The 16,080-nt window shown below is 34.4% G+C and overlaps 1 protein-coding gene across 1 annotated transcript; it reads right to left on the bottom strand.

Moving 5' to 3' along the window:
- Positions 1 to 4,435: 4,435 nt before the first annotated feature.
- Positions 4,436 to 15,270, bottom strand: LOC134854668 (protein unc-119-like). Its single transcript, XM_063871017.1, has 5 exons — positions 14,938 to 15,270; positions 14,409 to 14,519; positions 9,690 to 9,864; positions 6,184 to 6,356; positions 4,436 to 5,565 (listed from the first exon to the last, which is right to left on the bottom strand). The coding sequence occupies exons 1-5, from the start codon at positions 15,137 to 15,139 to the stop codon at positions 5,453 to 5,455; spliced, it is 774 nt and encodes a 257-aa protein (XP_063727087.1). The 5' UTR covers positions 15,140 to 15,270; the 3' UTR covers positions 4,436 to 5,452.
- Positions 15,271 to 16,080: the final 810 nt, after the last annotated feature.

The raw sequence follows: 16,080 nt of genomic DNA, 5'->3' as shown, positions 1-16,080 counted from the left end.
TAAGTCAAGCTTTTTATGCTTTCATTCCAACCAGGAACAATGCATAAAGTCGCAATATACCAAAAAGTTTTGAACCAAATTGCTTAGGAAAAACTGAGAAATATGACATATCTAGGCCGGCCGAACCGTGTGAATCCAGAACACTGTATGCCGCTTGCACTGTCTGCGAAAAGCTTGTTGTTCTGATCGCTCCTGACGAAAGAAGAGGATGAAAACCATGGTGTAGGGTTATCGACAGATTTAGGAAAGATAATACCTTAATTTAGGAATTCGACACCCTCAGCACCCAGAGAATCCTTTTGGTACTATTTTACATCCTCCAAAAATGCACCATAAATTATAGCAAAAAAGGATCTCGGTCTCTAGCTTTTGATACTGTTGAATATGACGGTAAAGTCTTTTTTTTTTACTAGCCAATCATGTTTGTCCAATCTGTCCCAATCTTATCGTTTTCCAGTTTTACTATAAGATTTATTGAGAATAAAAAATAAGAGTATGATTAAGATCAGCTCCGGACTTAAAGTTATAGGAACCAATCCGAACGAAAATAGGTTGCGTCACAAACAGACGGTGTAGTCTATCTGAAATCTTTCTATGAGGTACAGATCGACTACAGCGTGTTTGCGCGCATCCTTTTTTCGGCCCGATAGGTTCGCATAACTTTCAAGTCCAATACTGGTCTTAATCTTACTCTTAATTATAACTCTTAATATGAACAGCAGCAAAATATTCATTAATTTAAAGTCAACATTTTTTAGAATCAGTTTTTCAAATTTCTCCCGCAAATATCTTGAACGAAAGTTTGAGAATCTACAAACAACTGAGGAGCTAGAATGTTGACGAGCTTAACGATTCGCTGTGAACAGTCGGTCGTTTCAAGGCTCTTCTTTGTTCTCTTCACCTTACATTTCAAATTTTTCGCGTTTAAAATCTTCGTTTGTTACGCTCTTTCTTTCGTTTGTTACGCTCTTATGAATGGCAAGCCAATATAGATCAAATAGAGACTACGATCACTAGATGCCTTTATTAAAAAATAAGGCGATGCTATAAAACTTAGTTGCTTTGCGAAATAACTTCGAAGTATCGGCGCTGATTAACGCCCAAGTAGGGAACAACAACTATGTTAAATTCAACAACGCAGAAGATATTGATAAACTGAAAAATCCAGTTATGAAACAAACACGCCCCAGCGCTAACAAGAGTAATCTTTTTATGGTTAGTGATAAAGATCGTATTCAAATGGGTTGATGTGTTTGGATAATTTCAATCAAACCATATACAGCTATAGCATTTTATTTGATTAACACTACCAAAACTTTGTTAGCTTCCCTTTATCACACAATCACGTGAAATTAGTATGTGTTAACACTGGTACAAAGCCAAGTACACGGATAATTCTGATTGCAACAAGCCAAAAAAATCTTTCAAACGGAATTACTGCATCTAATCAAATAGTGTTTGATAGTCATTGTGATAGTTCCTAGGTATAATCTTTGCTTTGTTTGTGATAGTACAGTTGTATCCAATCAAAGTTGAGCAGAACTTCTTAAAAAATTCCATAAAATCAATTCCGACTTATTTTGCTTTTAAATATACAAGAAAAAAAATTGTTTTCTCCAAAATGATTTTAGTGCGCCAAAACAATTACGGTTTTTTTCGTTTCTCCCTTTCTGGGTAAAAAAATCAACCAGAACAAAATTCTTCAAAATGTTTTCCCAAAAAGGCACGGAAACCACTATTTCTTCTCACAGTACTTGATCGTTAGAAACTTACGTGAGCATTTGTATCATTGAATTCCAAAAACATTGAAAGACAGAAACTTCTTGTGTTCCTTCCATAAGATTTTGAAAACATTTTCGATTGTGTTCTGTAGTGCGTGTTCTGCGACTGTCGTGCTGAAATGATCTTATCAATTTTGACCCTGGCGTGTTCTGCGACTTCTGCGTTAACTTTGGGGCCAAGGTCAAATCAAAATGAGATTTTCGGGAAAAAATAATATTACAAAAGCAATGGTGTTCGGCGAATTCCGTGATCAGCATAGCTACAATATAGAGAAGTTTCAAAGCTGATTCCTACGGAATGATTTTTCAGTTTCCGCCTTCAGTTCCACGTTGAAATTTACAGAAATTAGTTATCAATTTATCAGTTTTACTTACATATCCCATTAATTCGATGATTAAATTAAATGGCAAAAAAACTTTATCAATAATCAATACAAAGTTTGAACCATCTAGGAAAGCGTAACAAAAAGCTGAATTTCAGTATTTTTCCAAAATCTTCGATCATGCAATGAAAAAAACTTTGCCCAATTCGAAGTGTATCTAGAAGCACCTAAGTCCAAACTGAAGACCATAGCTTTAGCGAAAATATGGTTTAATGAAACTAATCACTCAAATTTGATTGGTCAAAGTAAATTAATTAGAATACAATTGATTTCTTAATGAAAAAAATCAGCCTAAGGAAATTGAAGAAAAATTAACATTTGTACCATAAAAAGTGCATTTCTACAAACTTATCAAACTTTTATATAACATGTCAAGACAAGAAGAAAACGCTAAAATTTTCAAAAGAGTTAACGGTTACAGAAGAAATTGAAGACATTCTTAGACAGAATACACAAAAGTAAATCTTAAAAAAAGAGACCCAGTCAACGCAGAATAAAAACTTAACTTCCACAAGAGGCAGTATTCTGCTCATGCTCAGCCATGAAGTTAAATCCTGTGAAAAAAATTAGAAAGGAAAAAGTTATATAGACAATTATTATTGATTAGCTGTACCAAAAGAAAAAAATAACAAACAGAGTTGGAAAAAAGTTATGAACGCAATAAAACAGAAAAAAAAGACTGTTATTTGAAAAATTTCAACTTTCGAAAAAATTTATATGAAAAAATATATTACAGCTTTTTGACTTTCTACAGCAATTTATGATTGAAAATTTTGATGAAACTAACTCAATTTGAGAAAACTGGATCAATGAGCAAAAAACTGGATCGCTGAAAAGTCTGCAATTTAAATTAACTTTCGAAACTAAAACTCGATCACGTTTTTCACGACTTTTGCTGTTCGATAGTTAAGAAAGGAAATGAATTGAAGTTTACAAGATATCAAAACTCGAAAAATCAAATTCGAGCTTAAGCAAAGTTTAAAAGCTTTTCTTGAAAAAATCACCAACTAAAAAAAACTATATAAGAGTAGAGTATTCACTACTTTCATGGCTCTTAATCAGCTTAACCTTATTGGATATAATTTATTAATTGGAACGCTAATTGGGACACAATTAATTAATTCGAAATTGAAAGCTCAAGTTTTTTTTTCAACTGGGAATTCTTAAACGTGAAACCCAACTTTGATGCTTGATTCAATCGTTTTTGTGCGCAATTTGAACTTTTGCTATTGCAGAGTGAAAAGCGCCTAGTATTTCGCAACTGAAAAACAACATTTTTTTTTAAATTAAAGAAAAATGAAACCGCAAGCAAAAGAAAAGCAATTAACTTGAACTTTTTCTGGAAACAAGAACATAGCCCACAGAAAATTGGAAAAGCATCAAAAATGTAAAAACAGCGCAAGCTTAAAACTATTTCATCTCAAAAACTAATCCATTTTGCAAAAAAATTCAACAAAAATCAAAAACGCAATATGCAAATTAATTTGATAGGCAAATTGAGAGGGAAAACCTTTGGAGACGTTCGTTTTCTTACGAGAAAGCGACCTTCACAACTATCTTCACTACAATTCAACCAGATTGTTTTGCTTTTTCGAGATTGTTTTTCTGTTTTTGTATAAAATCCAGAGGCGAACCTACACTTCCTAAATAGCAGCGATAAAACGGCAAAAGGAATATCCAAACAGTTAAAAACGTGAAGCAGGCAAAAGAAAAAAAACAATTGTAAGGGTCTTGAGCCCCTGACCTGGTTATTAATAATGCCACGTCATCGCATCTACCAAAACTAGCCACCAAAAAGCGATACAACAGATGGTATTTAACTGCCAACGTTATGCCAGCAAATCTATGAGTTGGTTTTTTGCGAGTTGGAATGAAAAAAATGAAGTTCGTAATGGGAAACTACGCTCGCCATTGTAGTACGAACGCTCTACGAGACAATTAATACGATTTCATATTCCATATGATCTAGTATGTGACCAAAAATAAAACCAGGAAATGACTCGACACCCACAGATTTCCGATCTGGAAATGACCGGAGTTTTTACGCTGACTTAATTTAGTTAGGATACCCTTCTTATCAGATAAACATGAATGGGTAATCCGTAATCAACGAGAAAAGTGTTATTTCACAACACGAGAAAACTCGATGCAAAAAAGAGCCACAATTCAAAATTAATTGGAGAGCAGCTTTAGCGGTTTTCTCAAATTGGCTAATAAGATTAGCGCACACTTGTCACGTTATTTTTCTTGCATTCTGAAGTCTTGAAAAAGAGTCGGACAAAACTCAATTCTTCAAAATGTATGTTCTAATTTTATCAAAATATTATCCAATTTTCAAAAATCTGCCGAATTAATTTCAGGACAGATTTCAGCAAGCAAAGAAAAAAACTTTCATCCGATCAATATAAAACACGCAGTTTCGAAAAATGATATTTTGTACAACAAATTATTATCACTAACTATTAATATAACAAACTTTAGTTTCGGATTCAATGCACTTTCCACAAACGGCTTCCAACTTCAAAGACAAACAAAAATAGGACCAGCATTCTTAAAACATAGCCAATCGAGTATTGGAAAAGAGTAATGAACGCAAGTAAACATCAAAAAAAACTCACTTTCTTGAAAAAACCTTTCGAATTTCAATGAAAAAAATAGATGCCCTTTAAGCTCTTTGAAATTCTAGTACAATTTACGATTGGCCTTTTTCTGATAACATTAACCCAACTTGAGAAAACTGGATCAATATTTGAAAATCTAGAAATTAAATTCCACTTTCGAAACTAGAAATCGTTCACTTTTTTTTGCGCCATTTCCACATTCGTATTTGGAGAGTGCTATTTACGTCACTTTCAGCAGATGAGTTTCAATTGAACTCAAAAAGTGCATTATACCTAATTGCATCAATAGTTTAAGACTTTTTACTAAAAAAAAGTCAGCAAGACCTTCACTACATTCATTACTCTTAAAGGGAGGTAGACAGTTCAAACAGCAGATTTATTTACGAGCCGATTCATTTAGGATCCGATGTAAATAATGATGCTTATTTAATATAAAACTCAATTTAATAGCTCACAAAATTGCAACTTTCGGCTAGTGAATATCAGCTTCTTTCGGATCAAATTACGGAGGAATGCACATGAGAATAATACAAAGCAACAAGTTTAGGTCAATTCTAAATACATTCAAGCTCGAATGTCATATTTTCTAAGTTCCTTTTGATTCACAGAGGGGTGAAACCTCAAGCGCTGTTTGAAGGACAGCTTTTATGTTATTTGTCTATTTTTTTCATCCTCCGTAATTGTATGAGTACTCTGCTTTGTTGTGCATTATGAGCCTGTCGTCCACAAAGTAAAAACTATCCGATTTAGTTTCCCATGGAGATTTCACCATCTGGTCAACTGAAACATAACAAACATAAGAACAGAAACTCGGCAGTAACAAACATAAGAACAGAAACTCCGCAGTAAATGTTTGAGCATTTATTCAGTCTTGCAATATTTCTTTAAAAAACTATTTTTTGATAAGCTTCCTATCAGGCAGGAACAGAGCTGAAGTGCCTTCGTACTGAAATTTGGGGGTGTATAGAAGCCCATTATGTTCTGTGCTCAATGTTTGAGAGTGATGCAGTATTTACAAACTTAACAAAACACAAAAAAATTGTGCATACAAATCAAAATCAAGAAAAAACCGCTCTTTTCCAGTCAGCGGTGAAGATGTGGTAAATTGGTTCTTTGTCTGATGAATGAATAGTTTATTAAAAACTGAGCACTTATCATCTTGCTCTATAAATAGATCAAGTAAATATCTTGAAGCTCATAACACGCGTGTAAGTCACTCGACTCTGATTGACAAAAAATCTTCTTCGTTAACGAAGAAAAAGTTACCAAGTTAAAACTTCCACTAATCAACCAATATATTACATCAACACTCCCAAACCCCCCCCCCCCCAATCACTTTATAGGAAAGGACATTGGCAATACGAAAAAGCATGCCTAAGTATCATCATGGCTACTTACTGGTGGCCTGGTCGAGTGGCGGGAAATCGTAGATGTGCTCGATTGAGTTGTGTGAGAGGGGCATGCAGAATCCGAAGTCGAAGTCAAACTCCTTCAAAAGTCTGTCTTTGAAGAAGTGACGTTCAACCATCCTGAACTTGTTCAGTGCCACTTCCCCTATCGAGAACTCTATCCTACAACACATCACTCATATGTTAGAACATAGCCATCTAATAGTTGGAAAATAGTAATGAACGCAAGGAAACTAAAAAAAAACTTGTTTTTTCAAGAGCCTTCAACTTTTGAATTTCGAAGAAAAAAGCAGATGGTCTTAAAGCTCTTTGAATTTGTAGAACAATTTATGAAGGACACTTTTTGTTAAAATTAACCTAATTTGAGAAAACTGGATCAATAAGTATAACTTTTATTTCGCTGGGAAATCTGATAATTAATTTCCATTTTCGAAATCAGAAGTTGATCACGTTTTTCGTGACATTTACACTTTTGCTGTTCAAGAGTGGAGTTTTCCTTTCTTTTAACAATGAAAACGCACTAACTTAGAAAAAAATCACAAGTCAAACAGCGAAAAATCAAAACTAAGCGTGAACAAATTTCAAGATTTTTTCCTGAATAAAAAATAAACAAGACCTATATAAGAGTACTCATTACGTTAATTACTCTTACTAAACCAAGCGAGTTGATGAAGGCACGAAGACAATGATAGTCATTACTTCTGGATGTCCCCTCAAAATTGCTGCAGTATCGGATTTAAGGAAGGGGAACTATTAGACCTCATCACAACCCCACAAATTGCTTCTTTCATTGTTTAGGCGGACCAAAAATATCCTTCCTTTCTCTCAAATTCTCAATAAACTGTAACAGCATACTAAACGCTTCCAAATTACCTGACATAACACTGCATGCCAAACCACCATTTTCGAAATAAAAATTCTCTTGGATCCAAAAAATTGAATTTTTATGAGGAACGTTTATGATAGACCACAAAATCTCCGGACAACAAACGTCTGCGAATAATTGCATGCTTCCTGGAACAGAAAAATTGGAAGAAACCACCCATCTCTATGGGCAGTTGTGGAAGAATTGAAAAAACAGGAAAAATTCACAAAAATGTATACTCCAAAATTTCGTAAGGTGAACCTCCACAGGAAAAAAGCGGCCTTTACTCAATGCCAAAATCCAGCGATTGAAAAACAATTATGAGAAGAATATTATCAGTTTGGACATTTATTGGAACAATTTAGGCGTGATTTGCCGAAATTTGTTTAAAAACATGAATGTAAATTTTACATGTCAATTATGCATAATTTATTCAATTCATAACTCTCCGGTAATATTCGGATTTGAAGTTTTATGTTCATTTAAATTAATGGTTTTGATAGGTATTGTCATTTTAAGTTCTTTTTGTATTTTTGAAACTTAACTCTAAAGGACAATTTTTTTGGCCCTTTCCTTTTGATAGCAGTGACGTCTAAAATGCTAGATCTGTAAAAAAAAATTCCTTCTAACTTCGTTTTTGTAGCATCCGTCTAATTTGCTTATCGTCTAATTTCCTAGGCCCCCATGATTTGCTTATTCTCTAATTATCCCAAGTTAATTGTTCTCAACATATTACAACCACAGATGAATAGGGAAGTTCTCAAGCGCAAATAACCAAATGCTCAAACTTTTATCAATCAGAATACATTAATTATAAATTCGATGCAACAAAGCGGCATTCTGTTTCTGAAAAGGCATCGAATGGTTGAAAATTTTCGCGCAGTCAGTCCTTGAAGTATGAAAAAAGCCCCCAGATGACAATAATGAATGTTCCCGTTTCTCGGCAAACTGACACTTCGGCAGATTGGTCCTTCAACCTCTTTTCTTACCGACGTGTCAAAACTTGAAATGCATTGCCCTGATATTTAAGAAAATATACCGATTATAAGAAAATATTTTAGGACGGTTTAGTACAAGGGTGCCGAAGTAAAGGAGCAGCCAAAGTTTCACAAGGACTTTCGAAAAGATGATGATGTAAACATCAAGTTGCAATGGCAAGAGAAAGCGATAAAACTTCTGTAATTGTTTAACTTTCCATTCGCAATCTGCTTTGGCTGTTCTTCGAAAATGAATTACTTGGAGAGGCGAATTCCTACAGGCTAATCCTAGGCAGAGTTGCAAGCCTCATTTGAACCTAATTTTTACTGTAAATAAATGACATTCCATAGCTGAACTATAAATTGTCACACCATGATTTCACATCTTGTAATCTAACCTCATTGATATTTGTATACGTTAGTAGAGATCACTCACTTTGTGAGCAACTATCATGACCGGTTGCCAGCATAAAATATAACAAATTTAACTTGTGAAATGGCGTTCTGAACTGAAACAAATCAAAGCTATTAGCTTTGTTACATGGTGGCAGCGACAGAGCGCTCCTAGCGCCTGAATCCCGCATCTAGCTCATGGCTTGCTTTGGAGTGTTAGGCGGATCAACATTCAACCAACGGTGTTCCTTCTGAGGATAATACTTTTGGCCAGCTTTATCAGACCTTCAACACTGCAACAAGAAAGCAGCAAGAGTAGATCCGTTCGGATATGGCCGTGATTGCAAAACGAGTTAAAACTAGAGCAAATTGTGTGCAAAACCCAGGCTGATGGCGTGGATATCTGCGCCTAACATCCAGAGGGCAAAAAGAAAAAGTCAACACAGTGCTCTAACAAAAATCTGCGCAAAAAACAGCAACGAGCCACATATTGAGTGATATGGAGGGAAGAGTGATATTCCATAGCTGTACTATGAACTGTCACGCCATGATTTCATTAATAATTATTAATATGTAAAGATCACTTACTATGTAAGCAACGATCAAGACCGGTTGCCAGCTTAATATATAACAATTTTAACTTGTGCTATAGCGTTTTGAACAAAAAGACTCCAAAGCTATCAGCTCCATTACAAATGAATTGACACTTAATTTGTTTTGAGGCTGGTGATTCTGCTGGAACTCAATTAATTTATAAAATATTCATTTACAAACAATTCTCCTTGAGTAGCATCATGAATTTTACAAAGTAAAAAATTACTAGAGCAATTTAAAAAATATATTCATACGTTTTTTTCCCTAAAGTTCAAACAAATCCGAAGATAAAGCCATTAGAATGTTGAAAAAAATTTTTAATAATTCAAAGACGGTTTTTCCGGCTTAGTGAAACTTATTTGAGCTTTCGGCACTCTTGAACACCTCTATTAGGATATAACGCACTCTCGAGGAAAGAAAGTGGTAAAGTCTCGACATCATCATCATCACCACCACCAAACATTGCCTATTCTATTGCCTCTCAAATGTTTGTAAAAAAACTGATATTAATTATATAATTAGTCTGAAGGCAATATCTCAAGTGATCATCTTACACGGTATCTTTTAAACATTTAAATCATTGTGCTCAATGCTCTCACGTTAGTGATAAACCATTGATCATCATTATCAAATAAGGTAACAAAATGTTAAGTTGGTTAGACTTACGTGGCGCCCACTTGTTTCAGTTTGAGGAAGTGAGGGCTGAACTTGTATCTGACGAATCTGCCACTGTTCTCTGAGGATGCACTGCTGGCGTGGCCCTGGTCTCCCCCTCGCGGACTCACTGAGTCATCGCCCCTCTCCTCCCCTCCCCTCTCTCCATCCGGGTCATGGTGCTCGTCTGTAACACACGGCAAAATGAAAACAAAATAGTCATTAACGGCTGAAAAAAAATGAAAAATTCACTGCAACACCCAAAAGAAACTGTAACAAAAGAAACTTATCCGATTTCTACTTAAAGCCCGCCAAACCTTTATTGATATTACTAAGATATCATTCAACTATCCGACCGAAAACCGAAATATCAAACTAAAATTGGGTAGATATTGGTGGGTTACACAAAAATCTTAATGTAAAAGAGCTTGATGGTTTAATATTAAACCAAAATTTATTCATGGACAAATAAAAAACTTGAAGGATATAAATCTTATGAATTTATAAAAAGAGATAAAAGCTTTATCGATAACAAAATTCTAACAGCTTATGAGCGCTATGTGCAGTAGCGGAAAAAGTTCGACAAATAAGGTCGAGAAATTCCTAGATCAGCGCCTGCCTATGTGTAAGAATTGCTGAAAATTAGCTTTCGTTCTCTAAAACAGAGAACTCCAAATTCTTTCTTAAATTTCGTGTACTTAATAAACGTATAACCATACGCAGAGGCGAATCGCAGCATCGTATCACTTGCGATAGAACGCAATTTTAAAAACGTAGAAAGTCCAAAGTAGAATAATGTTTAGAAAAACTAGGTCTACCAAAAATTCAATTGTTGTATGGCTCGATAGAAGTTCATTTTTGGCACATATTCCAAAAATTTGAATATCAAACTAGCAACAGACTCAAGTATATGAACGGGAAACAAATTGAGCAATTGAGTCGAAAAAAAATGAATTCAAAAAAAAACATTTCTGTTTTAAGTCAAGGATAAGAAAATCCGTGACGTGGCAAACAAAGCCATAACACCAGTTCAAAAGTTTCAAATCCCCCTGAAAATGCAATGAACACACTTGCACTTGCAACCACAACGAAAGTGGCTTTCAGCACAAGCAAAATACGCGATGTGGTAAATAAGCCCACAAAACTGAAGAAGACCAACGAAAGTCCGACAATTCAAACTTTTACCGGAATAAAATTTTCAAATCCACACTTACTGAAAAAAAAAACGAAGCCCGGTAGGGACTCGAACAACAGACCTTGAGGTGCAAAGTCGACAGCGCTACTTTTATGCCAAGTGTGAAGGAAAATAAAAGTTGAAAATGTTCATTAAAAAAAGGTTGGAGACATGTACGAAAAGTTGTTTACGGGAAAAAATCTAGTTCCCGATTGCAAGACACTTCTCGCAAGTGTAAATACAAAAAAAAAATCGAGTTTTTGTACCTATGATCATTTTTCTGCAAGAAAAAGTGCTACTAATTGACAAATATATATTCCAAATGCTTGAATATAACGAATGTCAATCACTAACTCTTAGAAAAAATGGGGCATATGTCGATCATTGATGACAATTACTTGTTCATAAGTTAAAGTTTAATTATAATATTTGCTATAATACTTGGAAAAAACACATGGTTCTTACGACTGCTGCTTAAATGTTAACAAAACTGCTATTGTAGAGAAAAAGTAGAGCGATTTTTATACTCTAGTTATTCAGAAATCGCATATTAAAAAATTCCAATAGTTTAAACAATGGTTTTGTCAAGGGTGTTCAATAATCAAACAACAATTAAAACGATGAGAGCTTGTTTAGTCCATCTTAAGTGTATGCGAATTGGGCTACCTTTGATAGCTTGAGGAAAATTCAATTCAAAGAGGATTAAAGTGATATATTTTTTTGTCCAAACCTTGAAGAATATAACAATAATATCATTTGACTCAAGGATGATTCTTAATGGATAGTGATTAAGCCCTATGTCTATCCTCTCCCTGGCCATTGCATAAGATAAATGTTTGCTGATGTTGCATAACACTTGATTTTAGAGAAAATCTTTCCGTCTTTCTTTCATACCCTTCTCTGAAATAAACTGTTGAAAACTAAAATTGTTTATGCTGACCAATTTTTAAGATTTCGTGACCTTTTGCTTAGTACCTATTTTCAAAAAAAAAAAAGATTTTGGATTAATAAAGAATTAAATTTTCTCTTCTTGGGAAGTTTCAACCCATCAACGGTAGAAAGAAAAGTTTTAAATTTTTCTGTCCTTGAATAAGAAACTGTTTTCTGTCCTTGAATTAAGCATAGCAAACAGATGATTGGAACTGTAAAAAAATCAAAAACGAAAAAAAAAAATGGACTGAGGATTTTGAATACTTTTCATCTTAAAAAAAAAACATCACGTTATAGCTCTTTGTATTTTACACAGAATCGAAGCTGGGCTTCGCAAATATTAGTGAAAAAACGTCAAATATCCAGGAGCTTTAAACTGCACAAAAAACAATTTTGCACGAAAAAAAATTGCAGAAAAGTAATTTTGCAGCCTACTGCTTGAAAAAGGGCCCCAAAAACAGTATATCAATAGATTGGCATTCAAATATGAATTTGAAAAACCATAACTAAAACCTCGAAAAATAAAATTTGAGGGTGAACAAATTTTTTCAAGACATTTGCCTGAAAAAAAATCATCACGTCCTATATGTGATAATCACTTCGTTCTTTTACAAATTAACAAGCGTGTACTGCACCACCGGTGCTTCGAATTTTCAACAACTCAAAATAAAAACTTTTCTTTGAGTGTACTCTGACAGCACCCAATTACAGGGTTCGTGATTAAAAATTTTGCAAAGTTTTTTATACAAATTTTGAAGAACCATAAAATTTTGTAAGTTTTATACAAGTTCTTCGAAAAATTTAAAATGAACTAAAACACGTCACATCTGGAAAACTGAAAGCAATTGAGCAGACGCATTTGGACGCAAGATTTGCAACTCCTGAGAGTAACTTCAAATTTTTAAAATTTTCCATTCGATTTTTTAATTCAAATTTTGAAAAAACCATAATTAATTGTGACATTTTTATATCTAAGTATATAATGTATTAAGAAACGTCACATCTGGGAAACTGAAAGCAATTGAGCAGTCGCATTTGGACGCAAGATTTGCAACTCCTGAGAGTTTTCTTGCAGTACCCAACTACAATGTTGGGAAATTCAAATTTTGAGAAACTGCACCTTAAGTTTTGTATAAGAGGTAATTTTTTTGAAAACCAGAAAAAAAGTACATCTCGAAAACTACCAAATTTGAGCAATCTTCTTTGATGGCAATATTCGCAATCTTTGAAAGTACACAACTACAGGGTTGGCAATTTCACTTTAAAAAATTATTTTGTAATTTGAGTTTTCCGAAAAATTCAAAAAATCGTCGTATCTCTTATACAAAAATGATTTAGCCATTCTTAATTTTGAAAAAAACTTTAAAAAACGCCGTATCTCGAAAACTACAAAAACTTGAGCAGCCAAATTCAGAGGCAAGATTCGCAACCCCCTGAGATTACCCTCACAGATTCCAATAACAGGATTGAGATCTTCAAAGTTTTGGAATTTTTTAACATTAGTTTTTTAGAAAATTTCGATGAAAATCATAAAAAAACGTCATATCTCGAAAAGTACCAGGATTTGAGCAGTCATAATTGGCAGCGAAAATCCAAAAAATCCACATCACGAAAACTACAACAATTTGAGCAGCCATAGTCAAAGGCAAGATTCGCAATCCCAGAGAGTACTCTCACAATATCCAACACCAGGATTGAGATCTTCAACTTTTTGGAATTTTTTAAAATCTAAGTTTTTCAAAAAATCATAGAAAACGTCATATCTCGAAAACTACAAGGATTTGAGAAGTGAGAATGTGGGGCAAGATTCGCAACTCCTCAGAGTACCCTGGGGGTTGCAACACATGCAAAAATAACAGATTGAAAAAGCTTAAACATGGCGAGATAGTGAAGCCCGCATTTAAATATATAATAGATAGATAGATAATAGATGAAAATTAAAAAATTAGGCGACGGGTAGACAGACATAATCAAATCAATTTAAAAAGCAGGTATACAGACAGACAGACAGACAGACAGGCTTAATTTGGCCTCGGAAAAATACTGACAAATTATTGACCTTGCGAAAAACTAAATGAAAAATTTTCTTAAGCATTGCAATATATGCTATAGCTTAAACATGAAAAAATTCTTTCGTTAAACATGCAAAATTATTATGCTTAAACATGGGAGATAGCTGTCACTCGCATTTATATATAGTATAGATAGATAGATATAGATTAAATATATAATAGATAGATAGATAATAGATGAAAATTAAAAAATTAGGAGACGGGTAGGAAGACAAAATCAAATTAATTCAAAAAGCAGGTATACAGACAGACAGACAGACAGACAGACAGACAGACAGACAGACAGACAGACAGACAGACAGGCTTAATTTGGCCTCGGAAAAAATACTGACAAATTATTGACCTTGCGAAAAACTAAATGAAAAATTTTCTTAAGCATTGCAATATATGCTATAGCTTAAACATGAAAAATTCTTTCGTTAAACATGCAAAATTATTATGCTTAAACGTGGGAGATAGCTGTCACTCGCATTTAAATATAGTATAGATAGATAGATTATCAAATTATTAGAAATTCAAGAAGAAGTAGAAACACGAGCTTGAGTGCTATCCAACCTTGTTGTGGCTTGGCTACCTCGAACAGAGTGTGTCCACTCTCTAGGTCTCTGATTTTGAATTTGGTGAAGTCTATTTTGTACTCTGTGCTGTTCACCTTGCAAAGGTAATCTAAACACGATACACAGACATCAAATCAACTATGAAACATAATTTTTAGATCAACATGTTCACCTTCTATGCTCACACGCTGCCTATTCAAGATATGATAGTGAAATTATTTCTATTTTTTTTTATAAAGAAGTCTATCCAATTCCAAAATGTATTAATTGTGCATTTTAGTAGACTATAACTCTATTGCCACTTTAAATCCTCGTGATTCAAGGCCTTGAACGTAGAAAGAAATTACCAGACCAGAAATATACAGGTAGTGATTTTAGGACGACAACCCAGAACTACCTATTAGCTCCTGAATAAAACGGATCTCTGATAACATTTAAACCCAAAGTAGCGCCTCACTTTGCATGATAAAATCAGGCTCAGCTTTCCAAGAAAAATTCAATTTTTATTAGCTTTTGAAAAACCTCACCGTCAGCTATACAATTGAGTCTCTTCACGTCATTTGGTGTGATAACCTCCTTGCCATGAAGATCCTGCATGGTGATGGGAGGACCAACTGCAGCATTTCTAGAGGGAGATCCCCCATTCGAGGCACCACTGCCGATGTTGAGACGTCGCAACATCCCGGAGGCAGATCCTACTCCTCCTGAGTCCACTTTACTCTCGGGCATTCTTCCACTTGGACTTGCACGATTCAGAATAGGACTAGAGTTGATATCATACAGAATTGCAGCTTATGAACTGCTTTCTTCGATAAATTATTCTAATTATGCCTTCTCTTCATATGCTAATGTACAAATACTATCTGAAATTTATTGACGATCTTTCGTAAAATATAGATATTACGTTGACGCAATACAGACTCCGCTATTTAAATCGAAAGTCGTAACGACATAATCATTGAGCAAATAAATGATAATGATGCCTCGTCTAACTTCAAGCCAAATTTCAAAGTATTGTAAGTTACCTCAAATACAGTCACGGAGTTTCGAATCGCCTGAAAATTACAAGAAAAAATCGATAAACAATTTCCTAAATGATCAGGGGCGGATTTAGGGAAGGGGCAGACGCTCCGCTCCCCCCCCCCCCCCTAATGGATTCGACCCCCAGCTGACCCAAAGGTCCCCCTTTGTACTACTTCGGGATATCCACTTTTGGCTGACGGACCCAAAAATGTTTTGTAAAGGCGCCTTAGGCGCCAATATATACTAACTTTAGGGGGGAGCGCACGCCAAAAAACGCAATTTTTTTGGTAAAAATTATTTTATTTAGGGAAGGAACGGACGCTCATTTTGAAAAATTGAATTACATATCGAAATGACCTTTTTCAAGATACCACCTCTGGCATCAAAATAAGGTCGACTTGGCTCCTTGTACCTCAACATTTACTTTCCTGAAGACTTAGGAACAATAAATTGAATGTATTGGTTCATTTTTATGCGACTTAAATAACGTTACAGTGAAATTGAAAAGTATCACAACAGGAAAACTGAACACAGCATTAAAGAATTCCAAACAAATTCGAAAGAATTCCAAACAAATTCGAGTTTCCAATTCAATCCTATCTAGTAGATAAAAGATTTGACAATCGGAAATTGCTCCTCCATCATTA

This window comes from Symsagittifera roscoffensis, chromosome 9 (assembly GCF_963678635.1).
Source record: "Symsagittifera roscoffensis chromosome 9, txSymRosc1.1, whole genome shotgun sequence".
In the NCBI taxonomy this organism is placed as follows: Eukaryota; Metazoa; Xenacoelomorpha; order Acoela; family Convolutidae; genus Symsagittifera; species Symsagittifera roscoffensis.
Note: the sequence above shows the minus strand (reverse complement) of the source record. Positions and strands in the feature narration are given on the sequence as shown.

Excerpts from the sequence above, each read along its gene's own strand:
- LOC134854668 (XM_063871017.1), bottom strand. The coding sequence starts at position 15,139 with ATGCCCGAGAGTAAAGTGGACTCAGGAGGAGTAGGATCTGCCTCCGGG. Across the intron at positions 14,520-14,937 it reads ACTCAATTGTATAGCTGACG|ATTACCTTTGCAAGGTGAAC; the intron begins GTGAGGTTTTTC and ends TATCGTGTTTAG. Across the intron at positions 6,357-9,689 it reads CTGAAACAAGTGGGCGCCAC|GATAGAGTTCTCGATAGGGG; the intron begins GTAAGTCTAACC and ends GATGTGTTGTAG.